Raw genomic sequence first — 27,146 nt, 5'->3', positions numbered from 1 at the left:
AATTCATTAACACTATAGATGATTTCTAAAAAGCTGGAGGTGGGAAAACAGGAGAAAAATTATGCATAATCTGTAACAGCTGTTATTTGAGAATTGTGAGGTCATGTGATCCTGTTAGCACAGACAGTCTCAAGAGATGTCTCTGGAGATGGGAGACATATCAGTGTCATGACATGAGACTAGGTATTGTCTGGGGACCTGGAGATTACGCGCTGATGTAGCTTTAAGGCTTTTCTCCTTGTTTATATATGTTGGATAGATGGAAGGAAGATTTAAAATGACTGTTCAATCAATCACTGCACAAAGTAGGCATGAATGTTGGATTGTGGGTGTCAGGACGTTACAGAAATGGTCAGACACAGCCCCCTCTAGTCCCACGTCAGAAAAGTGTGGGGGCAGGGGGCTGTTCAACCATCTGACTAGCACTTCTGATAGATCATATTGGCTCCTTAAAGATGACCTTGCTGATCCTTGAGTAGGGTAATATCCTTGAGAGAAGTATGTATTCAGGAACAGTTTTCTAACTCTTTTTAAATCTTTGATATCCTGGGTGCTGCTTGAATACTTGGAATTTGTTACTTAATTCACCAGGGTTTAATAAAAACAACATAACTCAGTCTAGTCTTCAGTGGCCAAAATAAAACTATTTAGCTGCTGACCTCTTTGTGCTTGTCAGTATAAATTTGAAATTATGAATTTGTCATTGTCTGAAAATTAGTACACTGAAAACCTCCAGCTCTACATGAGAAACTTCAGAATTTAAAGTCCTTGGAAGTATGTTGTAAAGGAACAGAAACCACAGACGTAGGCTACATGTTTGATATGCATGGTAGGACTATTATCCAGGAGATTACATAACCTGTTGAGGGTTTCCAGTAAAGCGATGCAGTGTGAGTAGCAGCCTGTGTAAATGTTGGCCCCATCACAGGCAGCTCCTTCTACCAGGACTCCCATGTAAATTTGTGTCTGAGTTGCTATGTAGGTTCGTCTTATTTGCACATTTAAGCTGCTAGGCTTTGCGGGCCTCTTTTGAGGGCTGTGATTCGTCTTCTTTGTGATTCTTCCTTTAAGCAAAACACACAGCGAAGAGTCTGACTATCAATTGCTAAATTTCATAGGAGCTTTTGATTAAAAGAAACCCTTTTGGCAGTCCCAGAATGCAGAGAACTCAATCCCTATTGGTATTTATTTATTAGGAGTAACTGCTCAGTGAAAAAAACATCATTTCCAAAGCATAGTAGTATTTCAGGAAAGGTGACAGTCATGTCATTGTTCCCCATTTGAGGGGATGTGTGTGTGTGTGTGTGTGTGTGTGTGTGTGTGTGTGTGTGTGTGTGTGTGTGTGTGTGTGTGTTTCGAGGAGAAACGGGGAAATCGTTTAAGGATGCTGGGTCTGGTGTGGTGATTGGATCCATTACAATGGCGAGAGAAGGCAAATGGTTTACAAAACGCCAGGGGCCGGGGGGGGGGGAGAAGCTCTTAAGGGGGAAAGCTGTGGTGTTGCTAGGCAACCCAGAGACAGGGAGGATAGCAGTGATGCAGGATCATTATTATTGGTTGGAAGTGACATCATGCCTCTTTTTACCCTCCCATGAGGCTCATCACTGCAGAACGTGTGAAGGGTGTTGTGTAGAGTTAAGCCCTGGCAATCTTTCACTGAGAAGAAATGAGGGATTGTTGGGAAAAGACGCTGCGCACACACACACACACACACACACATACACACTGAGGAGAGGGATGCTCTGCAAATAAGGAGAAGACTGTTTGTGCTATGTGCTAAAAATAGCGCTGGAATTCATCACTAAAAAAGAGTGGCCAGTATTTCTTCCACGAAGCCATAGAAGAAAAGATGTTCAAACACTCTCTGATGTGTCTTCCGTCTTTCTCAGACAGGAAGCTCATCATATGTCTATCATGTGTCAACCATTGCGACATGCTACAATTAAGCCATTATTTGTTTTTGTTATTTCATGGACATTCTCTGTCTCTGTCTGATTTGTGCAGTTGAGAGTGACAGGATAGACAAGGGGAGGGGGGAAGTCGGGGTGTGAACTGAGGATATTGCAGTTACAAAACATACATTTGAGCAAGAGAGAGGCTTCATCTGAAATTAAGATTAAAAGTACAAATTTGACGCAGGACTTGCGTCAGCACAATGTGACCTTAAGGTACAGAATCAAGGACACACAGGACGATCATACTGTACCCTTTTAATATAGTAAAGTACCCACTCCTTTTATATTACTTAATATTATAGGTAGAATTGTAATATTGCAACCAAACTTTTCTTTGACTATCAAAATGTACCTTCAGGATTCCAAAACTTGCTGTGGTTCTTCTACCCTCGTTTTTTTCTACAGCTTCTTAACTACATATTATCAATTTCCATTCAGTCACAGGACGCAATATCAGTCAACTAAATTACGTAGTTTTGGCCAGAGCCGAAAACGCTTCATCTGTTATTTGATTAGTCTGTTGCTTGACAGGAAATGAATCGACAAATATTTTGATAAGTTATTAATTATTAAAGGACCAGTGTGTATGATTTAGTGGCATCTAGCAGTGAAATATGCAGATTGCTACCAACTGACACAGTGGCTGTGTGCCCTGTCTGGAGCCAGTGTTTGGTTTGTCTGTTCTGGTCTTCTGTAGAAACATGGTGGTTCAACATGGAGACCTCTATAGAACAGGACCTGCTCCCTCTGTAGATAAAAATGACTCATTGTAAGGTAACAGAAACACAATGATTCTTATTTTTATTTTCATTATACACTAATGAAAACATACCTGTTAATATTATATTCAGTTTCTGCCAATAGATCCTCCTAAATGTTACATATTGGACCGTTAAGGACCTTTTTGTTTCATTTAACATATTGAATCTTTGGGTTTTTGACTGTTGGTTGGAAATAACAAGACATTTAAAGATGTTATCCTGTGGTCCCGGATACTGGTCATTATTTCCTGATGTTTTGAAGATCAAACTATTCGATTCAATTATAAAATAGTTAAAAGATAAATCTATAATTAAAATAATCATTACCTGCAGCCCTGGCTTAGGCTACTAATTGTAAGTAGACCTTGCACTAACAGAAAGATAGAAAGTCAGAATTTTGGCTCTTCCATTCGCTTCTGACCAAATAAAAATATGAATTGATCAGAATAAGTAAGTACCCTCGATTGTTGCCAGGGTACAAACTGAACAAACTGTTTGCACAAACACAGAACACATTTTGTGCTGAGATGTCATATCCGTAGAAGTTTCACTTCTGTGTGTTCAGTGTATTTTTAGCCTACTCTACTGCATACATTTGCACTCGGCAAGTAAACTGAATACTTCACGCATCACTTCACTGCTACCAGTTCTCAGTGTGGACATTTATAAAATGTTCATGGCACCCATCTATGTATATAAGCAACAGCACTTGACTCTTCGTGACCTGAGTTAAAGTGGTTTCTTGTTATGGTGGCCTAGTTTAAGATCAGACGGGTGATGTTAGTATTCTTGTCCCCATCCTGGGAGAGGAAGCCTGCTGAGCGAGGGGATGGGGGGAGGCCCAGGCTGGGGTGAGAGCCTCTTCTCATAGACCAGCACATGACCAAATGAAGGAATGGTATTTATTCTGGCACCATAACAGGAGAGGCAGAGCTGCTGCTGCTGCATGTACAGTAGGTGTCAACGGGATAGAGCAGGAATGCAGATGAGGAGGACCGGACACATATTTGAATGTATACCAGTTGACTTAAGTGTGAAACCCTGAACATGAAGGAGTGTTGCTGTTAGGAGTCATGACAAAGGAATTTAACATTAGCCAGCGAGCCAGCTGACTGCAGCTGGGTCACAGTTCAGTCTGGAGTCTGCGAAGGACGCAGGCCTCGAAGGTCCTTCAGAGGACTTCCTCAAATGCCTCGAAGAGACCAAAACTGTTCAGGCAGGCAAGAATTTCAAAAATGTCACCAGCACAGTGTCCTTAAAATGACCCACAAAGTGTAAATACCAGTGGTAAACTCGGACAATGTTATAGTTTTCAGTACACATTGCAACTGTCCCAGTGGTGGAAGAAGTATTCAGATCCTCTACTTAATTGGAAACAGCAATACAACAACGTCTAAATACTCCTTTACAAGGAAAGTTGCTACCCTCAAAAATTCAGTGCAACCAGTGGATTGTGGAGTATTGATGACTATGAACAATACACCAGGTTATCTGTCCAATTTCAAGCATTTTCTAGCACATTTATTTATAGGACAGGCTGTCATATCAGCTGGTTATTATTTGGTTTTCAGAGGATCCACACCCTAAATTTGGACACAGCTTGTGTGTCATCACAGGTAATTCCTTTAAGGTTCATCATTGATCGCTAATGCCACTCCTACATTTACAGGACAGTGAATAACAAAAAGCAGTAGGGTTGGGTGTTTTCTTTTATCCTGTCATGTTAGTCCAGTCTTTAAAAAAAAAAAGGTGTTGAACAGCTATGCTTGCTGAGAAAGCTAATGCTAATATCTTGGATGAACCTGTGTGGTTACTGCAAACATAGCATGATTGACAGTCATATCATGTGAAACAGTTGATGGATTTCAAACCCAGACAGCAAACAGAAGAGCTGAGGCATAAACAATGTAATCTCAATGAAACAACAGACATGTTGCACAACTCTTCTGTCATGTGCTGTTTACTGGCCAAATGTTTTGAAGGAATAAACGTGTATCACGAAAACGCTAAACTTTTTGGGGAATAAGATGGGGCCAAAGAGTTGTACGACCTGTTTTCCCTTTATTTTAGTGACAGGAACTTCTCTCAAAATGAACTGGAATAGTTCAGAATAGTTTAAATATGTTTTAAAGACATCCTGAGCTGGTTTCTGCCCTGTGGGTTTCACCATGGCTTCAGCCTTGGTAGTTTGCTGAAAATACTAATAATCCTCTCTGTCCGGTAAATGTTGAATTTATTACTTATCACATCATTGAACAGGCATTTGCATGTGTTGATTCTGGTGATTGTCCAGTGGAAACAATTAATCACTCAGAATCATTACAATCACCAAGGCTTTAAAGGAATAATCAAGTTGCAAAATGAACCCTGAAATTTGTGCTATATATATATACTGCTGGCACTTTTCTTTTACACAGTGTTTCCTTCATCACTGTTTTCCCTTTCTTCGTGTGTGTGAAACAGATTACCAGAGGCTGATGACGGTGGCAGAGAGCATCACGGCCTTAATGTTTCCTTTCCAGTGGCAGCATGTGTACGTTCCCATTCTGCCCGCCTCCCTCCTCCACTTCCTGGACGCTCCTGTGCCGTATCTCATGGGCCTCCACTCCAATGGACAGGATGACCGCACCAAGCTAGAGCTGCCACAGGAGGTACCTCCATAGTGACTTCCTGAATTGAGTTTAAACCTTTTTGATTTGGTTTATTTAAATATTTTAGTCGAGTTGTCCCACGTTCACAACACAGATCGCAAATTCTGTCGCCTCGGCACGTTTGTGTCTGCTTTTGTCTGTTAATGTAGAATATTTACTATATTGTCACTTTGTTCTGTCTGTGCAAAAAGAAAAAAAAGATGATCTGGATTTTAGTGATTGAATGCCTCCATGTCTTCAATTTTCTTTGGCCACACATACATGCTTGCTATATCTCGAACAAGCAGGTGTATTATTGTCATTCTGCATAGGTAAAGCCTTTGTTGTATTGCTGACATAAGCCACCGTTTTCTTCTTCTCATTCCTCTTGTGGCTACATTTTTAAGCCTCTTTGAAGTGTATAGTTACTCCAGATATTTTGAATCGAGGCCTTTTTATATTTGACCTGCACAATGCCCTCAATGTACAGGGATATTTCAGTAACTCAGTGCTCTCAACGCAGTGTGCTAGTTTGATTAGCTCATTCGGGATAAGTCTGTTTGCTTCCCATTTTATACACATGTAATGTGCTGTGAGACATTTCAGGTAAATCAGGAATATAAAAATAGGACTTGTTAGACTTGTTAGTACAAGCGCAGTAGGACTAGTAGAATTGCTAATGTTAGTATCACACCTGTTTGTTGTGCATTGGGCTCAATATCTTTATGTTTTCATAAATAAATGATCTCATTCCTCGTCTCCTTCCAGGCTAACTTGTGTTTTGTGGACATCGACAACCATTTTATTGAACTACCAGAGGAGCTGCCTCAGTTTCCCAACAAACTAGAGTTCATTCAGGAGATCTCCGAGGTACTCATGTCCTTCGACGTGTCTCCAGAGGGAAACATTCACTCCAGCGACAGCCAGGCCAAGTACCGGGGCTTCCGATCCGTTGATATGGTCTCTGACAAGCGTAATGGCAACCTGGCCTCGCCCCTCAACTCCTACCTGCTGAGGGAGAATGAAACTATCGCCAGACTGCAGGCTCTGGTCAAGAGGACGGGTGTCAGCCTGGAGAAGGTGAGAAGTAATGTGATCGCATAAATTAAAAATGGGCTGCACAAATTAATCTCATATTTTGTCCACACATTGTCCCCAGTTTTGACTTTTAACAAAAAAATGTAAGCTGTTAGCTCAGTCGGTAGAGCTGGCGACCCATGTACCGAGGCTGAGTCCTTGCTGCAGCGGTTCGAATCCGACCTTCGGCCCTTTGCTGCGTGTCATCCCCTCTCTCTCTACCCACCCTTTCCTGTCTATCTTCAGCTGTCACTATCAAATAAAAGCAATAAAAGGCCCAAAAAAAAATAAATATCCCAGTATTAGCCAGTCTCATAACCCATCCCATAACATCCAGACTGCCACTGCCAGCTGAAAACTGATTTGGGCTGAAATTGAATTAGACCTAATATTGCCTGGAACTCAATCTTGATCAATACTAATCAGTAATGAATGCATTCAGTGTAAATTGCAAATATATTTTTGAAATCATCCATAGCAAATACATTATCCACTGGAATAAATGTCAATGCAAGTAGTAGTAGGTCAAAGGTATAAATACGGATGGAACAATAATCAATATTACTACAAGAATTTAAAAAAAAAAAGAAAAAAGGTTATTGTATTATTACGTTATTACAATCATTATGCAGGAAGGGACAGTAAACAAAAGGAGGAGCCTCTTCTATGCCACACCGACTGGATGCATGTTGTGATAATGCTTTGTTCAAAATTTTATGGTATGTTTTAATTGTGAAGATCTTCATCGTATTTGAGTGATTATGGAGTTAATATGTATACTGACACATTTTCCGCCAATCGTATTGAATATATTGTATATAAGTGTCCTCCCATCAGTGTTTTGAGTATCGCGCTCAAAACACTGAACAAAGACAACAAATAGAATAAGCGTCTTATAGAACAGTGCCACCCACAGCCCTGTGGATCTTAAAGATGTTTTGCTTCATCACTTGGTCACTGTCTCACAGCCTAGATGACAGAAACCCTTACAGACTCTGAGATCAACAGAAGCAGTATTATAAAATACTCTGAAGACTGACGGATTGGATGTTTTAGCTCCTAAATAGAGAAAGTCTCTATATGTGCGGACTAATCAGCTTATCGGACAGTGGCCGGCATTAGCTTTCCATGAACAGATTAGCTCATCATCTCTTTACAGTTTTCCAGCTAGTAGGTCCGACCTCACTTGTGATTATTCGTAGCCAGGCCTACATACAGTGGTAGGCCTGCTCTGTGTTATCTTAAGCCCCTACTGCTGGCATCTGTCCAGCTGACCTACTGACATGCTAAAAAAAGAACGTGTGTTACATGTCATAAACCAAAACCGATGTCCTTGACTTCCTTTCCCATAACCCTGCTGCGTCATCAGCAGCCTGTAATAACAGTCCGATAAGATTGTTTCTTTCTCACAGTGTTTTGCCTTTTTTTCCCCCCTCCTTTCTTTATTTTGGTATTTTTCCTCTGTGTGTTTGTGTGTTATTGAATGCTTCTGCGCATCAGCTGGAGGTGAAAGAGGATGCCAGCAGCAATAAGGATGCACGGTTTCAGTGCGATGAGGAGGAGTTAAAGATGCACCAACTCAACATCCAGGTGCGCGAGGTCTTTGCCAACCGATTCACCCAGATGTTCGCAGACTACGAGGTGTTTGTCATCCAGCCGAGCCACGACAAAGAGTCCTGGTTCACCAATCGAGACCAGATGCAGAACTTTGACAAGGTATAGTGTTATAGGAGGTTTGTTAATAGCGCAGAAGAGTGATGGGTATTATTTTCCCATAGTATATGACATTGAATTCCACCATTTAAATTTGCGTTTGTGCAGGCGTCCTTCCTGTCTGATCAGCCAGAGCCCTACCTGCCTTTCCTGTCACGTTTCTTGGAGACGCAGATGTTTGCCTCCTTCATCGATAGTAAGATCCTCTGTCACGATGACGAGGAGAAGGAGCACACGTTGAGGGTGTTTGACTCCCGGGTGGATAAGATTCGCATGCTGAACGTCCGCACGCCCACTCTGCGCACCTCCATGTACCAGAAATGCACAAACATTGAAGAAGCAGGTATGGAAAAAGGATCAGCTCTGAAGTGTTTTGAAAGCTTTGTGGATTTCAGAAAAATAAAAAAGGGGTTTGGAAAGGTTTTTTAATGTAATTGGATTGCTGTCAAAGCACCAAATATTGTACTCAAGTGTTTCGATATGCCTCAGCTCTCTGGACCTGTCTCTTTCTTTGGATAAACACCCTTCATCCTGAGGAAAGCCACATGTTTTAGTTTGAAAATTAATAGTTTCACCACAGTATCTCAACTTTAGACAGTGAAAAATGGACCTCTGTAATGTGTAATTATGACCCTGTATAAAGCCATGTGAATGTAATTAGAGAAGACCTTAAAAGTCCTATAAAACTCTTTAATTTGAAGTCCAAATGAGTGTTGTCACTGTGCAATTTGAAGGTGTCAAATTATGACAGACTTGGAGATTTGCTCTCTTTAGTTAACTGACTGGTAACTGCTGTCTTATTTGCAGACAACCTGCTTAAAAAGCGATATGAAAAAGCTGATTTTGTCGCTCCTGGACCTCATGCCATTGGGCTCGAGAACGACAAGACTCACCTTCGTAAAATCTGCTCTCTTTACCTTAAACATCCCCTGGTGACAGGTCTCTGAACGTGTGTGCAATGCATTATGTCAGGTACACTCAGAGGATTGAATGTGTCAGATATTCACTTGAAGTCAGAACAAACATAGTTTTATACAGAAATCCTTCTAGTTTGGAGTTACTGTGTTTTATTAACGTATGCCTTTAAGTAAGTCCTCTGTGAGATCCTGTGTGCATTGCATACATGTCAGATTTTGCAATGCTTGGTGAACATAACGTTATTAACAATTAAAAGCACTATCCCTGATCTTTATGGTGGTGAGCTGATAACTTGCAGCATGCAGGTGAATGGGTGATAATAAACTTTACAGGGAATCAAATCTTTGTGCCTGTGAATCACAGCTTCAGACAGTGTAACTAAAGTTGTTTTTCACTCATTTATTTCATCTTTTGCAGATGTCATACTTTCTGTTTATCTGTTTGAGGTCTTGTATTTGCTTTTGTTAACACAAGCCCGTGTGTGGGTGGGTTGGTAATCAGGCATCTGAAAATCATTGTCTAAAGCTGCATTCATGGACGGTTCTGATTTGGTTCCTTTTTAAAGAAAAAGAACATCTATTCTGAGCTTTTATTCTGTCACTTCTTTTTGTTCTATGGGTGTTTGGGAAGAAATGTCTTCTTTGATTTCAACTTGTTCTTTCTTCTTCTGTTAGTCAGTCACCAAAAGAGAAATAAGAGATTCTTCGTCATAAACATAATTATCCTGTTTTTTCAACACAATTAGCTACAGACAAATATGAAAATCTTTGTTGGATGATAGGTATGATAGAAGATAAAAAAATAAAATAATGTGGTTTCTGACTTAGGGATAAAGTAAGAGTAGCCCTATGCTTTGTTTATCTATTTGTATTGATATTTCATTTGTATAAAGGCCAATGATATTTTCTTTTTGTGATGGTTCTGATAATCATCTTTGGAATTCATCCTTTACCAATCCTTAATAATTAACTGTTGGAACACATATTCAGACACGTGATCTCATAAATTGTAATTGTTAATATTTAGGTTCTGCCCAAACCCAAAGAGTTGTTGTTGTGAGGACACCTAATCAGTCATGAAAATGATGAATCCTGTAATCTCACTGCCAACTCCTGCTCCCCTCCCACATCTCCTCCACAGAGAAAGCCATTGAGATGAGAGTCGCAAAGATCGACCACACCGCTCTGCACCCCCACCTGCTGGACATGAAGATCGGGCAGGGACGCTACGAGCAGGGCTTCTTCCCACGACTGCAGTCTGACGTGCTCTCCACTGGGCCCACCAGCAACAAGTAAAATATCTCACATTAATGTCACATCAAAAATTGCTCTGTAATTTATATTTATTTGAAATAACCCTTTAATGTCTGTATGCTGTTACGATGTTTCTCTATAAAGTTGATGAGAGGTGAGTTGTTTTGTGTTACAGATGGACCAAGAGGAGCGCTCCTGCCCAGTGGCGGAGGAGGGATCGACAGAAGCAGCACGCTGAGCACCTTTATTTAGACAACGACCAGAGAGAGGTGAGAGGCCGCCGCAGTGTTTTCTTCTCTCGGCTCATGTTCACACAGATTGACTGCCTGAGCTTTGTTGTCTTTGTTCATTTTGCATGACTCTGTTTGATTTATTTTAACATCACTCTTACCATCTTGTCTGCTCTCCCACCCCCCACCCCCCTTTCTCACACTTCCGGTCACCTGTCTCTTTTTGTCTTTCTCCACCTCTCTCCTGCACTCACGCTCTCAGCATGTAGAGTGTTTGTTACCGGAGCTGCAGCTCCTGCTGTTTCTTGACTACTACTGGCTTTCACAGTCCTTCAAGCCCTGTCTAAAGTCGGTGACTGTGGATGTGGTATGTGTTGGTAGTGTGTGAGGCCTTTAGTCTTAACACTGGGACCACATGACCCCTCCACCCATGTGGTCCTCACCTCCCTCTGCTTCCTTCCCCTTCAGCAGCTGAACTCTGTCTCATAATCCGTGTCACTTTCTAGAGCATGTCATATTTGAGAATACAGTGGGTGGAAAGAATTAAATGAAAGTTTTTACTACTTAATTACTGTGAAGTTCACTGCTTATATGGGGTACTGTTTCAATATCTGGTGGCTGAAGTTCAGATACTTTGATATTTTACAGTAATTGTAAAGTGGTTTGTTTTCTTTTGTTTAGAGTATCTAATGTCCAAGTAGTGCACAATGTCTGGCACCTTGAATTTGAACATTTAGGACAGAAAGATAAAAAGTACAACAACCCATTATCAAGACAGCCACCATTACTCGTCGTTGTAGAACAAACTGAAGTTCTAGTATTCCTTGTTCCTCTGTAGCAACCTTCCCCAGTGACGTGAGCCCACCACTGATTTGTTTCTCGGTTTGCTTTTGTGCGTAGCTGATTGCCGACTGATTTTGTTTCTCTCCGTCTTTAATTAGAAGTACATCCAGGAAGCCAGGAACTTGGGCACGACCATCAGACAACCCAAACTGTCCAACCTGTCGCCTTCTGTCATTGCTCAGACCAACTGGAAATTTGTTGAAGGATTGCTGAAGGAGTGCAGGAACAAGGTTTGTGTGGACTGTGCTCTGGTTGCGAACTTACACTTGTTTTAACACACGTGAATGAATGAGTACTTATAGGAGAATCCCTATCAGTGTGAGTTATGGCCAACTTTCTAATGTCTAAGTTTAAATTTAATCCTTTTAGTATTTGGTTTGAAAAACATAATGTAATTAACTGAAATAACAACAACAGGAAAACATATTGCAAACACATTAAGGCTTTGTGTTTACCTTGATAAGTCTCCTGTTTTGAGTTAAAAATTAATATCAGTACTTTGAGTAACAACTGTATATGTGTGTTTATCTGTTTTTCTGCAGACGAAACGTATGCTGGTAGAGAAGATGGGTCGGGAGGCCGTGGAGTTGGGTCACGGAGAGGTCAGCATCACTGGTGTTGAGGAGAACACTCTGATTGCGAGTCTCTGTGACCTGCTGGAGAGGATCTGGAGCCACGGGCTGCAGGTTAAACAGGTCAGTAAAAAACTAAATCAATACAGTCACCATTTCACATGATTGATCCCCCACAGCTGGACATACAGTGCTCTCAGAACAAATGATTGACTAGTGTATGTTTTCTCTTTCAGGGTAAATCTGCCTTGTGGTCCCACCTGCTGCATTATCAGGAGAGCAAAGAGAAGAAAAATGCAACTCCAGGTGGTTTGGGACCTCCAGGTAAATGCTGAAATCAGTTCACTCAATGAACAAAATTACATGAACAAATTAATAACATTGAGGAATTTCCTAACGTCCCTTTCCCGCCCCCACACACCAGGTTTCATTCATGATGCTGAGAGACGCAAATCTGATGGCGGTGTATCAGCCATGGCCCCTCTTAAAGTCTCCCTGATCCAGGACATGAGGTGAGGAGGACTGGAGGTTACTTAGAAATGAACTCAATAAAGAAATGAAGGATGAAGTCTCTTTGATTTCATCCAGTGTAGCCAAAGCTGGTAATGCACTAGCTGCTGCTCACTGTTAGAAGAAAGTAAGTTGGACTAAGACTGCCCTCTTGTGGCAGACTGGCAAACAAGTTTTCTACGTTCTCATGATAATTTGTTCTCTGTGTGGGAATCTCAAAGGAGTGTTAAGATTTTTATAAAATAATTTTACTTATCCCAATTAAACTCAAACTTATCTAAATTAAAACTGACATTTTTAATAGGTTACATTCTTACACAAGGGTAGTGTTTACATAATTTTTCTCAGATTGGATTTGTGCTTTTGTAGAAATAAATCAGTGTTCTATGTATTAAGCCCAAACCCAAAGAGCTCAATATTTTCTAATAATAAAGTCTATTTATATAGCACTCATCCAAATCAACGATTACAAAGTACTTTACTAAGGGAAAGCATAAAGTAATAAAATATGACCAAATAGTAAGGCCAAAGGACAGTATGTACAGACACACACAGTCACACACACATGCACTTGCAAGATTTAAACAGGATTGAAAGAAATTCTTATATCAAAAGTGAGTTTTCAAGAGCGACTTAAAAGAAGAGACAGATTCTCTTGTAGGTTGTTCAGTAGTTGTGGTGCCATTACAGAAAAAGCTCTGTCCCCTTTTCATAGTATAATTTTTGACAGTGACAGGAGGTGACGTGTAGCAAAAGTCCCCAGCCAGACGTAAACTGGGCACGTCGCAATCAACATGACCACCATCCCGACCCCTAGGCCCACCCGGTGACCCAATTTGCTCAAAATGTTTTTTATCTGTATATTCATATTAATAAAACTCTGAAGGTTTCAGTGAGAGCTCCCACAGCACACCCGAATGCTTTAACACCCGTGTGTGTTTGTGTGATGTCTACCATCACTGTCATCACGTTATCTGCTGTACCCAGACAGAGTTGAGGAGTCAGGACGTTTTGCTGCAGGAAGGAGGCGCAGAGTGAGTCTGTGTAACAGCACGTTACTTCCAGCCTAATTAACAGACCCCCCGCCAGTCTGACTGAGAAGAGAGGAGGGGTCAGCTCAGGGAACAAACACTCATCTCTACTCAGACCCTCCTCCACACTCATGTAAACATCTGATGCCATGATCGTGAACACACAGGAGCAACCGTCAGCCTCCCTTAATGACGTTTAATAATTTAAAAAAAGAAAGTCAATGTTTTTACTAATTTCTCACATTTTTAAGCTTTTTCGAGGTGATGGCAATACCTCATCTGTGTTACTCTCTGTTATGCTATGCAGGCGCTATATAATAATGCATATAGTAGATGCTTTCCTCTGTTGCCATGGAGATAAGTAGCGGAGAAAAGTGGGTTACTCGATGCTAGTGAGCAAAGAGGGTGGAGACAGGGAGGGGGATGGAAGGCAGAGGAGGACACGAGGAGCTCTTAGCAGACGAGCTTATGGCAGAGGTGGAGTGGAAGGGAATGTGTCTGGACATCAGAGGAATGATAGTGGCTCCAAGCGATGACATGGGACCATGTCTGTAGTTAAAAATGCCACCGCAGAGTCCAACTGAGCTGTTTCTGTGGACGTGATGAGAGTGACTCAGGAGGGGAAAGTCACGATATCATAACATTCATGTGTCTTTTAAGTTTTGTATAACATTTGTGGTGTTAAAAAGGTTAAAATAATTGCATCAGTTTTGATAATCAGTTAATCATTTGTCATTTATAAAGCTAAAGTGCCAAATATCTACTGTTTCCAGTCTGAGAATTTCAGGTTTTCTCTGTTTTATATCTTTAAAAATGCAAAATTTTTGGCTTGTGGACTGATGGTTGAACAAAACAACCAATTTTGTAACATCACTTTGGGTTCTAAAAACGTGTGGTGTGCATTTCAATTACAGTTTGACAGATTAATTAATAACAAGTAACATTTATGTTTATGTCAGTAGAAAACCATACAGTGGTTGAATATGTGCATCAGTTGCATTCAGCATTATCATTATCAAGTTCCATTGTCTGTTTTATGATCCTCTTCATTGTTTGTAAATAATGTATATACCAGACACTTTTTCTTTGAGTATAAGGCACTTATTGGCTCAGTGTTTGCATTATTAAAAGCATTGTGGTGGGGCGTCCTGGTAGCTCACCTGGTAGAGCTGGCGCCCCATCATATACCGGGGTTTGACTCCGACCTGCGGTCCTTTGCTACATCTTCTTTCTCTTTCCCCTTTTCCTGACATTTTTTAGCTGTCACTATTGATTAAAGGCAATAAAGGCCTACACACACACACACACACACACACACACACACACACACACACACACACACACACACACACACATTAAACTGAGACAGGTGAGCTCAGAGAAACTTTTCCCCTTCAGCAGATAAATGTGAAAACAGCCTTTTAGTGTGAAAGTCTGCACAGTGAAGCTCAAACAAAGTAAAGTAACAAAAGTCAAAACACATTTTTGGCTCATTCCTGCGTTTCCTCAGAAGAATCCTTTCAGTCTCACGTGATGAAAATGGGGGAAAATGGTCCTGATCATTGATTTTTTTTGTTTGTGTATGAGCACCAAATATCTTCTGAACCTCTCGGCCTGTTTTTTTGTTTGCAGACACATTCAGAACATCAGTGAGATCAAGACAGATGTGGGCAAGGCCAGAGCCTGGGTTCGCCTCTCTATGGAGAAGAAGCTACTTTCCAGACACCTGAAACAGCTGCTTTCAGAACACGAGCTTACAAAGTGAGCAAAACAACACACAGTTTTAGTATCTGTTCATTGCAACAATGAATCTTAAAAATCACTGAGTATGTTTTTCTGCTGGTTGCATTTCTTATCCTGACCTTCTTTCTGTGTTTGTGGAGGAATGTCTGCCTCGTCTGAAATTAATATGACGTGTGATCTACCCATTTATAATACATTAACTCTTTTGAAATCGCAAAGCATCATACTTTAGTCTACCGCTGCATAAATAATTCACAGCCTCCTTCATAATTGATATGAGTGGTGAACTGGGTCAGGGGGATTTCTTTCTGCCTTTCGTGACCTTACATTGTTATTTGTTCTACTTTATATCCAACAGTCATTCACTTTGTCATCCATTTGCCTTAAAATTAGTTGATCATCTGTTACACTGCTGACGCTGACGAGGAATGTTTATCTGCTGGGAAACTTAATTACTTTAAAAATAACAGAAATTATTAAATTTTGTGGGCATTCATGTTTTATTTTTACACTTTTCTCAAACAAGCTTTTTCTTTCTTTTAGAAAACTGTACAAGCGATACGCCTTCCTCCGCTGTGACGATGAGAAGGAGCAGTTTCTCTACCACCTCCTGTCCTTTAATGCTGTGGATTACTTCTGTTTCACCAACGTCTTTACCACCATCAGTGAGTGATACATTGATGCCAAACAGCCCGACAACAATGTCAATAAATTACCCGTTTCTTTGAATGACACGTCTTGCCTCTCTGTCTCCCAGTGATCCCCTACCATGTGGTGGTGGTTCCAAGTAAGAAGCTGGGTGGCTCCATGTTCACAGCCAACCCGTGGGTGTGTGTTTCTGGTGAGCTGGCAGAGACCGGAGTCCTGCAGGTCCCCAGAAATACCCTGGAGATTACTTTTGAGGTTGGTGTGCTCACCACAGTTACTGATGCAACCAGGGAACACGCAGATATCGCTACAGTGAAGTCTAACAGGGCAACATAAGTGGTTAAGACATCAGATTGGTTGTAAACAAGCCAGTATGTTACAGTAGGTCGTCTTAGATGTTGGTGTGTAAACTGTGTTGGATGTTTACAACAGACAGTTCACCATTCATGATTGTTTTCCTTTCCAAAGATCATCTGACTGACTTCTTTTGAGTCACCAAATTATGAATAAAAATAGTCTATTTATTGTTGTAATAAACTGGAATTAAACTTAAGCAAAATGAGTTAATGTCTTGTGTTTTGTCGTTAATTTCTCCATGTTTCTCTCTCTCTCAGTGCCAGAACCTGGGCAAGCTGACCACAGTGCAGATGGGTCATGATAACACAGGGCTCTACGCAAAGTGGCTGGTGGAGTGCGTTATGGTCCGCAACGAGATCACAGGGCACACTTACAAGTGAGCATGTCTTTTGAGAGAAATTCACACACAAGTGTGAGAATGTTTTGATCACATGATTCTCAAAAGAAAATTGACAAAATGTGTTCGCTGGGCAGGTTTCCGTGTGGCCGGTGGTTGGGGAAGGGCGTGGATGATGGTAGTCTGGAGAGGATCCTGGTGGGAGAGCTGATGACCCCCAGCACGGAGAACGATGAAAGGATGTGCCGCACGCCCCCAATGCAGCAATCCCCGGGGATGATGAGGAGGTTTGTTACCATCTCGCCAAACAGCAAACCAAGTAAGTAACTCAACTGCAGAACCATGAACAATAGTGGTGTGTAGACATTTTCTTGTAGTCTTACTGCGGGGAAACATTCGTCTACTCTGGATTTTCCTTTTTTTCCTCCTTCTTCTCTTCCTTCTTTTTCTCTCAACTTGAGATTCATTCTTAGAAGTACGGTCAAACGCTGGGCCCCACGTTTTTTAAAGTCTTGTTTTTAATACCTTCCCTGCTAAAAATTCAAACGCATGATTGAGAAAACACAATGACAAATAGATAAAACCTGGATGGTTTTTTTTTCCTCCCCATGTCGGCTCGTATTGTCTTACAGCATCTTTTATTTGCTTTTCTCTCCTCATCCAGAGTTAAACACAGGTCAGATCCAGGAGGGAGTGGGAGAGGCCATCAATGGGATTGTGAAGCACTTCCATAAGCCGGAGAAGGAGGTGAGAGACGGCAGTCTAGACAGGCCCCAACACGCAGTTCTATTATTCATCACAAATGAAGAAAAGCAGCTTTCTGCTCTGGTGGTCCCCAAGCCCTCCCAGTATAACTGTGGGCTATGTGGTATAATTTGGATTTTTCAAACATATCAAAAGAGAATTTCTGCTAGTTTTCAGAAATGTACATTATTATTGATTATTTCTGCTGCCCTAGAATGATTCCAGTTATATGTTCTGTTTAGGATGCACTAGTATGAAGCACCAACACTGATAATTATTACTTATAAAGGCACATAGAGTGATGTTTTCTATTCAAAGTGCATTATAACTTATCTGTTGATTACATGTTGTAAGAGTCATTCATTGTGTAGTCAAGGTACAAAGGATTTTCACAGGGAAATCCCCTTTCCATCTGCTCCACCTCTGTACAGTACTGACAGAACAATGTAGGGAGGCTGCTAAGAATAAAAACTGTCCCTTAAGTTGAAATGCACTTTGTATTCTGTGTTTAGTTGAGTCTGTCACCATGTAAATATGCCTACAAGCCTAAATTCCTCTCTCATGCATGTTTTTATTGTCATGGTGATATAACAGCTATAAAACATGTCTTCCATACACTCATAAACACTCAGTTAACTCTTCTCACAATGATTTATTATTTGGAAGTTCTTTTGAAATAAAATAAGACCTGTGAGAGAAGGCACTTTTGCACCTTAGACTTCTTTTTCTGCAAAATATTGGGAATTAAAGTCATCACTGTATTTTGGTAGGGTAACTGTATCTGGTAAGCTGTTGTAGCTTTGTATCTAGAAAGTGCTCCATTTGGTTGTCATAGAAAACAGCCTTATAATCAGTTTTAACTACATGTATTTTCCTGTTTTTGCTCTCCATAGAGAGGCAGTCTGACCCTTCTCCTCTGTGGAGAGTATGGCCTCGTCTGGGCTCTGGAGCAAGTTTTCCAGCACGGTTTCAAATCACCCCGACTCTTTAAGAATGTCTTCATCTGGGACTTCTTGGGTAAAGACTTATTATTATTACTCCCTTATATTACTTAAGTCCTTAAAGTGATATTCCATCCTTTCAAACCTAACCTAACTAACTTAACTTTTAATTATTTTTCTGCTTTAACAGAGAAGTCACAAGTGTACTTTGAAAGTGCGGAGCAGCGGGAGGTGACTCCAGATGAAAACTGGCAAACCAGAGTGCGCCACTTCTGCCGCTTCATGCGTGCCATCAACAACACGTCCAGAAACATCGGCAAGGACGGGAAGTTCCAGATGCTCGTCTGTCTGGGTGCAAGGTAGGCCAGCAGCTCTCACTTAAAACCTCCTTACATGTCAGCTGTGGCCACATGTGCAGTCTCTGGATCTACGTCATAACCCCGTAACGCACAACCATTAATCAAGCTTAAGCCCCCAGGATAAAAATGAATCCTTCCTGTTGAAGTGTCTTTGGTTAAGACACTGCATCCCTAACAGTTCCTACTTTGTATCTGACCCTGCATCCTCCTGACCTGATAGGAGTCAAGTGAAAATGATCTCTCCTTTGAGGATTGTTAAGTATCAGATGTTTTATTGGATTCCTTTAGTTCATCCTCCGTGCTGTGTGCCAGTGCATTTAAGTGCATAGTGACGCAGTGATTTGTATGTTGATTTATAATTGTGTTTTAATGCTTTTCTATATATGACTCCTCCATACAAAATAGTAGTACTGCAACAATTAGTTCATTCATCGAATATTCAGTCAGTAGAAAATTCATTGTTATTAATTTTGATAGTAGATTGATTGTTTATGTCATTTATCAACCAAAAAAATCTCCTCTCAGGGACCATTTGCTGCATCACTGGATTGCTCTGCTCGCAGACTGTCCGATCACGGCTCAGATGTACGAGGACACAGCACTGATTAAGGACCGCTCGTTGGTGAACTCTCTGATCAGAGTACTACAGACTCTGCAGGAGTTCAACATCACCCTGGAGGCTTCGCTTGTCAAAGGTGTCGGTATCTAGACCGAACCAACGTCACACCAGTTGTTACCTGACCAGGAAGATCACTGGGGACCACTAAAAAGAATAACTGAACCTTTTATATGCAGGAACTGACTTGAACAAAGGACATTTTCTGGCTTATATTAAAGCTACTGTTACATTTGCCATATATTAAGTGCAATGAGCCTTTCCAGATATGTTGTTATTTTTATCCTCAACGATGTTGCCATTAGATGTTAAAAATATGTTTTCTATTATGAACCATGATTTTGACATTATTGACCTACTTGTGCTATAATGTTTTATTGAAAGCTAAATATTTTCATTGTTATCGTGAACTGCTGACAATGGCTATATTTAAGGGAAAGTGAGGATCAAAACTGTTAATATATTTTCAGAGATAAACAGTATTATTTTGTTAAATCAGTCAAGTTGCTTGCTCTGTTGTCAACTCAGATTCCAATGTCATTACGCAGAGCTTAAAGCAAATGATGTAGAAGTATGCTTTATAAGTATGTGTATGACAGGGGGTTTGTAGTGTGGAAGATGATTCACCTACATAGAAATAAAAAAAGGATGTACCATTTGGCCCTTTCCCTGAGAAATGCAGATCTTTTACATGGAATACTTTTAGCAGAGAAAATGACCCTTCTTGCATGATAATAAGACAAGCCTGTATCCAGTGATGGACAGTATATTCAGTCGGATAAAGGAAAATACCCCAAGTCTTTTTAGGTTTTGTGTTCCAGACACGTCCTCCGAGGGATGCTTGACCTGGCTTTTCTGTGCAGAGTGGATCACAATGACAGCCTTCATGTAAATACCTCCAACCAGCCCTTTTACCTAACCATCATCCCAGCCCTTAACACTACATCTGCCCTCTGAACAAAAACGCTGTCATGATCTGTGTAGACTCCTCACGATACAGGATAATCTCCTGCTTTCTATTGTGAGGAGCAAAAACAAACAGCTCCCCCCGCCTCCTGATTTTGTCATCATGGTTTCTTGCTATGCAATATCCACGAGAGAGAAAATTTAAATCCCCTACAAACTCCATATCGGGATGTCTTGAGGTATAACCGGGCCCTCCCCTGTAACATACATTGAACTTTACTGTGCAAAACAAGAGATTTGATATGCGAAGGACTTCTTTTCTGTGCCAACAGCGTCTGGAATGACTGTGTTGTACTCGTCTGTGTACGACCTACACATGAGCATCTTGGGAGATATATATTTTTGTTTTCCAATACTGTTGTACATTTATTGACATAGGTGTGTAATGTAGTGTTTACTAAGTGAGCAACAGTGTACAGTGTAAAAATATATTAAGAATAAAGCATCTGTAATGCATTAAAGTGGATGTAATTGTATTGGTTAACCAGTTTTTTTTTTCATTCAGATTTATATTCTCTGTTGAGTGTGCCAACTTCAGCTCTACTTTATATGTAGCCTATTAAAAGCAAAATGTTGTAAATAGCAACTGAATTTCACAACTAATCATAGTCACATAAATCGTAGTCAAAAAGTAACACGACAGTTAATTAATTGTATTCGCGTTACTAAGCTGCTGAATGCGCTTTCTCAGCTGAGAAAATGTCAACAAACTCGTTTCGCGCCATATCAAATAGCTGTTTTTCTTTAAAGCCTTTGGCCAGGTGGCTTGTGGGACTTTGAGTTTGAAAAGAAGGCCGTTGACTACTGGCGGCGCAAACATCTCCCGCTCGCTCACTACGCCTCCCATCATTCATGTCTTCCAAACAGTGCGCGAGGAGAGCAGCGATTGGTCGAGGGCCCGTTCAAACTCAACGGCTGCGCTCCTTATATGGTCATCACACGTCCAGCCCTTTTCATTCCGGCTTTTTATGCTAATGACATTCTAATACACAGCTGTATGCATTAGTAGTAAGAGCATGCGCAGTGCGTGAAAAGAACACGGCGAAGATTCAAAGTTTTTGTTCAGTAAGTGCGCTGTTATTTCTCTGGGACGGGGGATTGCGGTCGTGAAATTGTGCCGATTCGCTGTGTGTGAGTAGACCGACCGCAGTGTCGTGTGATCGTAACCTGACGTGTGCGTTGCCGGTTGCTAAGTGTACAAAGAGTAACCGAGGAGTCGACAATGGGGATAACGTGGAAGTGAACGAGAGCGTGGCGTGGTAATGGTAGCGGCGGCGGCTAGCTAGCGTGCTAACAGCTAACAACAATGAGCCGTATTTGGCGCTCTAGCGGGCAAAAGTTAGAATTTAAAGGGAAGGAGGAGGTTCATCGCGACTTTTTGTGTTTTATTAAAATATAGACAACACGCGCGAAAGGCAACCGCGTAGATAATCGTGTGTGTGTTGTTTTAAGACACGCGTGTTGCACATAATTCAACGCAATAGCCCGGTAGCTTTTTGTTTGTTCACTTCAGAAAACGCTGCAGCCCGCTTTTTGTTTCGAGCTGTCGCTTGCAAACAAACCCGCAACCGAACAATGTTTCGTGTGGGATATCTTCGTTGTCTCTTACACTAGTGAATTCCGTACAGTTTCCAGTGTTATTGATGGTAGTAACATTGGCGACAGATACCGACAGTAAAGCCCCGTGTTGTGGGTGTAACGCCGTGTGATTGACCTTACGTTAACGTTAACCGTGCGGACTGTCTGAAAAGTTTGGTAGTCTGCTTTAGAGGCTTACTTCTTTTTAAATGTAACCGAGTTGGTTATTGTGTTTACTTTCTTTTACAATGCAACCAATAACATCGGGTCGTAACGTCCCTGGTTGTTTGTTTTTTGTTGTGTTTCGCTGTTCCCGCGACTTGGCTTTTTAAATTACAAACAAACTCGGTTGCCGCTGCTTTGGCCAAACTTAGTGGTGCTGTTTCCGTTGTTTGTGCTCTTTTATTCGCAATTAACTACTACATAACAGGTGAATTTACACGCAGGATATGTTTAAAATTACGGTTTGATAATGGCTTGTATCTGTGTGTGTGTGTGTGTGTGTGTGTGTGTGTGCAGGGACCGCCCCCTTCTCTGTAGTAGAAAGCGCAACTGTCTGCACACATCCACACTGCTTATTACGGGGACTGGCACACTCACCCATATTTCTTTTGTTTTTTGGCTTTCAGGTTCCTTTTTTGTCCACAACACTGACCAAACTAGACTATGTTTGGGTTTCACAAGTCAAAGATCTACCGGAGTAACGACGGCTGCTGCATCTGCAAGACCAAGTCCTCCAGTTCTCGGTTCACAGACAGCAGTCGATATGAAGAGACGTTCAGGCTCTGTTTTGGGTAAAAGCTTCTCATTCATTCATATTGTGCGTGTGTATAGTGTAAACCTGTGTGTTTTCTGCCTGTTTGCATGTGAATAGGGAGTTAAACTTTTAGCAATCACACTTCTCATCGTGTTTATTTGCGCCATTCGTTTTAATTTATCTTTTAAAGGCTGTCAGAAGATCGCGTTGGAGACATCTGCAATGCCTGTGTGTTACTGGTGAAAAGGTGGAAGAAGCTACCCAATGGCTCCAAGAAGAACTGGAACCACGTAAGTGATGTCTGAATAAAATGGTGAGAATCATTTGTCTTGTTATCACCTTGGAGGGTTTCTATTAATTGTCTTTCTGACCTGACTCAGGTGGTGGATGCCAGAGCTGGACCAGGCTTCAAGGTGACAAAACCCAAGAAGATCAAGAACAGTGATGGAAAGAAGAAAAGCAAGCTAAAGAAGCTTCACAAGTTGAAGAGACAAAGTAAGTTGTTTTAAAGATATTAACTAGTAATTTGCATGTTTTGAGATATTTGATTTGGAACAAGCCAAACCAGAAGTATTTGTTGCTGACTTAAAGTAAAAGTGTAAATGCACAAGAAAAAGTGCATCATATCACACAAATACACGCAATTGCACTCAATCCTGGGTTTGGTGTGGTTTTATTCTCAAAGTAAACTAACAGCCTCATTTAAAATGACCACTTAGCAGCATCTTGTGGCTCTTTTGGTTAGGGCACGCACTGTACCACTGCAGTGTTTTAAAGGTTCATATTGGGGCTTACACATATAGCTGTCCATGGGCAACAATTTGGATGATTGATAAATTGTTTGAATTTTTTTATATAAAGGAAAAATTACAGAGCTGCAACAATTAAGCGATTAGTTGTTAACTGTTTAATTAATGCAATTTTGATAATCAATTCATCATTTTGAGTTTGTCAATCTTTCAAAATTCTCTGATTTCAGCTTCTGAAATGTGAATATTTTCCGGTTACTTTAGTCCTCTATGAGCATAAACTGAATAACCTTGGGTTGTGGACAAAACACAACATTTGATTACGTTGCTTTTGGAAACAGTGATCAACGTTTTCCAACCTTTTCTGTATTTTATATGGACCAAACCGCTAATGAGTTAATTGAGAAAATGGTCGATTTAAATTAATAATGAAAATACTCATTAGTTGCAGCCCTCTCAGCCTCCCTAATGTGAATATTTGAGTTTCTTAGTCTGATCATAAACTGAACAGGTATGTTTGAGATTGTTATTCAGACAAAAACAATTAGTTTAAATATGTGAATTTTCACAATTTCATGACATTTTATAGACCTAACAGTTAATCATCAGATTAAACAATAATAAACATAATTGGTAGTTATGGCCTTTTGTTAAATTCTTGTGTTTGTTGACCTAATTTCATTCTACTTTGTATTTATTAAAAGCTAAACCTTTCCAAAACATTGAGACTGTTGGGGAATCTTGTCACTTTAGTGCCTAATAATAATAATAATAATAATAATAATAATAATAATAATAATAATAATAATAAATTAAAATTGAAAGTAACTATTAAAACTTTAGTCAGCTATTGTTAGCAGTTACCAAATCAATTTGTTGACAGCATTTAAGTGTTTTCTTTTGTTTTCCAAGCAGACTCAGATGCCCACAGCACAACCTCCAGCGTGTCTCCTGCACAGTCCCCCAGTTACAGCAACCAGTCAGATGATGGCTCAGACATCGAGTCCAAACAAAGACGTTCGACTCCCTCCATCTTTTCTTTCTTGGATCGTTCGTACTGGAAAAGGCAAGCTATAGTTCTCTAATAGTACAGCTTTGTGTTTGAAGATGTGACAGGAAAAAGATTATTTTTGTGTCTTTTTAATACGATAAATAATTAAATACCTGTAGGTCATTTTTAATCTGTTTTTTTCCCTCCTCCTTTAGACAAAAGGTGTGCTGTGGGATTGTCTATAAGGGGCGGTTTGGAGAGGTGATTATTGACCCTCGACTCTTTAAGCCCTGCTGCAGTTCCAAAAAACAGAAGACACTGGTGTCCACGCAAGTGGCCGCACACCTACCAGACGCACTTCCTCCACAGCTCCCAGAAGACGTGAAAGAAACCTGGTGATGGCTTTCGTTGAATCCCCCTGTAGGGTTATCCATGGCATTCGCCTGGATTTGTCTCCAGTGGCAGACCTCCAAATTTCCGCTCCTCCAATTATATCTGTTAGTTAGATGTTTCTTTTCTATGTAATATTCCTTTTTTTATATGGGTATTTTTTAACTTTTGTATAAAGTTGATTTTCTTTTTTTATAGAAAGCAAAAGGGAAAAAAAAAAACCATAATGGGCATTAGTGTTATTTATAGGATGAGGAAGAAAATTTTGTTGAGGCTCCGTTTCTGATTTATTTTTTGGCTATTTTGTATCAAGTGATCAACGTTTTGTAAATATTTTGTCACCTTTTCGTACATATCAAGACTGTTCTAATTTTTTTTCAGGATTTGTTTCTATGTTTGCATATGAAAGACACCAGCTATTTCTAAAACCAGCTTTTTTGTGTGTGTTGGAGTGGCTCTTCAACACATCGCTACAATGTTTTGTCTTAACAGTTTGCTCCATATGTGCAAATGCGTGAGTCTGTAGGATTATTTTTAGTACACAAATGGCTGTCGGTTACACCAGGGATCTTTAGTACAACTGTTCTCTCGAGCTTTTAATGTGTGTGTATAGATGAGAACGAATAATCTCTCGACATTTTCACGGCTTAAGCATGCCACAAGTTTGAAACACTCAATGCATGCCGTACATTCCCCTGCCTTTTGGAATGACAAGTGATTTATTTATTTGTTTTTGTACAGCCTCCAATGAAATGACGATGCATGTTGTAAAGCAAATGTTTTAAAAATGGATTTTGTAAATACACAATGTTTTGGCTCTTGGTACATACAAACCTGTTTTAGATTACAGAATGGCAAACCACTACTTCTGTAAAAGAGAAAAAAGAAGAAAAAAAATGTATTTGAGTGTCTGAAAGGTGCTGTACTTTTACGCTAAGCCAGTTGATAAGTTTTAGCACACTTTCACATCTGATTTTCTCATACGCATTTCTCTACAGGTGTGCAAAGCTGTAACCTAAGCTCTGTTTAGAAATATTTGTGAACTGCAGGGAAAGCTAGATGCCTAATTGCTGCATCAGTGAGCTGCAATATCCCTTTTCTATTTGATTGCTAAGGGCGTGCAGGGATCAGAAGATTAACGGTTACTCTACATTTTTGCCACGAAAATGCTGGTAGAGAAAATGTGTTTGTGATTGTCATCGCTGTGATTTATCTTCAGAAGCAATTTGTCAGAGTTCAAACTATGCAGACATTTTGAATGTGAGAAGTGCTCTGGGGGTTTTCTATCACTTTCGCTGATAAAGTGTAAAGTGATGGATCCTTATTCAACCAAATTGGCTTGTTAAAAGCATCCATTATTTCAGCAATAATTTACACTTTACTAATCACAATTCATTAATGTCTCAAGATATGTCTTATGTGTGTCATGTTAAAATTATGCTCAGATTGCACAGTTTAACCACGGTGCATACTGTTTCTCAAATTAATACTGCAGTGACAACGGTTTTTTGTTTTTGTTTTGCATTTTGCAACCAATCTCAAACTTCATGAATTGACAGGCAATGCTCTGTAAAGTTGCTTAATATATAAACTTTTCTGCGGCAGGGTAGTTAAATGCTGAACATGTTTTATGATTCTTATTAAAAAGGAGAAATGCTGCTCCCTTTTAAGCTGGGAAATAAGCTTGTTTTTGTACTTAGGGAGTTGCCATATTGTTTTTGCGAGGTACATTTTGGGATGTGAGATGTGCCTTAATGAATTACCTGACCTTTTCATTATGATTATCATGTAATTTATATTTATTTATTGCAAAACTATTTTTTTTAACTGAATTTTTGATAACCGGTGTAGAGCCATTCAGAAAGTCTGTTATTATTTTGTGCACTTCCTTTGAACATGCAATGTAGATCTTTTTTTTTTTAATGCTTTTTTTGTATACTGTACCACAAAGTAGATCAGTATTGTAATAAAAAAAAATGAAAGAAAACAAAAGTGTGCTTGTTATTTTCCTATACACCAGTAGGTGGTGCACTAAAGCTGCTTAGAAGATGTTTTTTAATGAGCCACAATAGTTTGGAAGAGTTGGCTTATTTGAGCTTTCTCTGTGTGCCAGTACAATTTATATTGGGGCAGATACCTTTCATTGTCTAGTAATTTAAGGTTTTAAGGGAAAATCAGGAATTAATTGAAAAGGTTAAAGAAAAAAAACCCTCAAGGGAACGAAGCTTAATTTATGTTTAACGTTAGCGGCCTTTTTATTTGTATTTAGTGCGCCATAGTTTAACATTATAAAGCTAACGCATTAATCATAAAACGGAAGGTCCCAACTTTAACCGTTGGAGCCGTTGTACTTAAATTAGAACCGATAAACGTGTGTTGCCTAGCAACCTCGTTGTTTGGCTAAGGGTACTCTTCCAGGACTAGCCAGTAAGCGCTAAGCTAGCTCAGCAGCCGTCGTTGACGGCATATGTGGTTGT

General features: G+C 40.2%; 2 protein-coding genes across 11 annotated transcripts in view; both read left to right on the top strand.

Moving 5' to 3' along the window:
* The window catches only part of dennd5a (DENN/MADD domain containing 5A), a 33,894-nt gene extending 13,214 nt beyond the window's left edge, over positions 1 to 20,680 (top strand). For 2 of the 7 annotated variants that reach the window (XM_051379000.1, XM_051378999.1), the window contains 21 exons: positions 5,180 to 5,367; positions 6,115 to 6,426; positions 7,924 to 8,139; positions 8,245 to 8,479; positions 8,944 to 9,033; positions 10,195 to 10,345; positions 10,483 to 10,576; positions 10,800 to 10,904; positions 11,479 to 11,610; positions 11,923 to 12,075; positions 12,189 to 12,276; positions 12,377 to 12,464; positions 15,126 to 15,254; positions 15,780 to 15,901; positions 15,994 to 16,139; positions 16,499 to 16,617; positions 16,716 to 16,897; positions 17,243 to 17,325; positions 18,216 to 18,339; positions 18,454 to 18,622; positions 19,148 to 20,680. In XM_051379000.1, the coding sequence (XP_051234960.1) occupies positions 5,180 to 5,367; positions 6,115 to 6,426; positions 7,924 to 8,139; positions 8,245 to 8,479; positions 8,944 to 9,033; positions 10,195 to 10,345; positions 10,483 to 10,576; positions 10,800 to 10,904; positions 11,479 to 11,610; positions 11,923 to 12,075; positions 12,189 to 12,276; positions 12,377 to 12,464; positions 15,126 to 15,254; positions 15,780 to 15,901; positions 15,994 to 16,139; positions 16,499 to 16,617; positions 16,716 to 16,897; positions 17,243 to 17,325; positions 18,216 to 18,339; positions 18,454 to 18,622; positions 19,148 to 19,331 (3,110 nt within the window). In that variant the 3' untranslated portion in view covers positions 19,332 to 20,680. The remainder of the gene's footprint in view (positions 1 to 5,179; positions 5,368 to 6,114; positions 6,427 to 7,923; positions 8,140 to 8,244; positions 8,480 to 8,943; positions 9,034 to 10,194; positions 10,346 to 10,482; positions 10,577 to 10,799; positions 10,905 to 11,478; positions 11,611 to 11,922; positions 12,076 to 12,188; positions 12,277 to 12,376; positions 12,465 to 15,125; positions 15,255 to 15,779; positions 15,902 to 15,993; positions 16,140 to 16,498; positions 16,618 to 16,715; positions 16,898 to 17,242; positions 17,326 to 18,215; positions 18,340 to 18,453; positions 18,623 to 19,147) is intronic. The other 5 variants (XM_051379003.1, XM_051379001.1, XM_051379005.1 and 2 more) reach the window with 3 other exon arrangements.
* Positions 20,681 to 21,162: 482 nt separating this feature from the next.
* On the top strand, positions 21,163 to 26,393 carry sinhcafl (SIN3-HDAC complex associated factor, like). 4 transcript variants are annotated; one of them, XM_051379951.1, is made up of 6 exons: positions 21,163 to 21,269; positions 22,412 to 22,576; positions 22,730 to 22,829; positions 22,920 to 23,034; positions 24,204 to 24,354; positions 24,495 to 26,393. In XM_051379951.1, the coding sequence occupies exons 2-6, from the start codon at positions 22,449 to 22,451 to the stop codon at positions 24,676 to 24,678; spliced, it is 678 nt and encodes a 225-aa protein (XP_051235911.1). In that variant the 5' UTR covers positions 21,163 to 21,269; positions 22,412 to 22,448; the 3' UTR covers positions 24,679 to 26,393. The 4 variants fall into 4 exon arrangements, with proteins under 4 accessions (XP_051235911.1, XP_051235908.1, XP_051235909.1 ...); XM_051379948.1 differs by having other exon boundaries at positions 24,201 to 24,354; XM_051379949.1 differs by having other exon boundaries at positions 21,225 to 21,335; positions 24,201 to 24,354.
* Positions 26,394 to 27,146: the final 753 nt, after the last annotated feature.

This window comes from Dicentrarchus labrax, unplaced genomic scaffold, assembly GCF_905237075.1.
Source record: "Dicentrarchus labrax unplaced genomic scaffold, dlabrax2021, whole genome shotgun sequence".
NCBI lineage: Eukaryota > Metazoa > Chordata > Actinopteri > Moronidae > Dicentrarchus > Dicentrarchus labrax.
The sequence above is the reverse complement of the archived record's forward strand: the minus strand, read 5'-3'. Positions and strand labels throughout refer to the sequence as shown.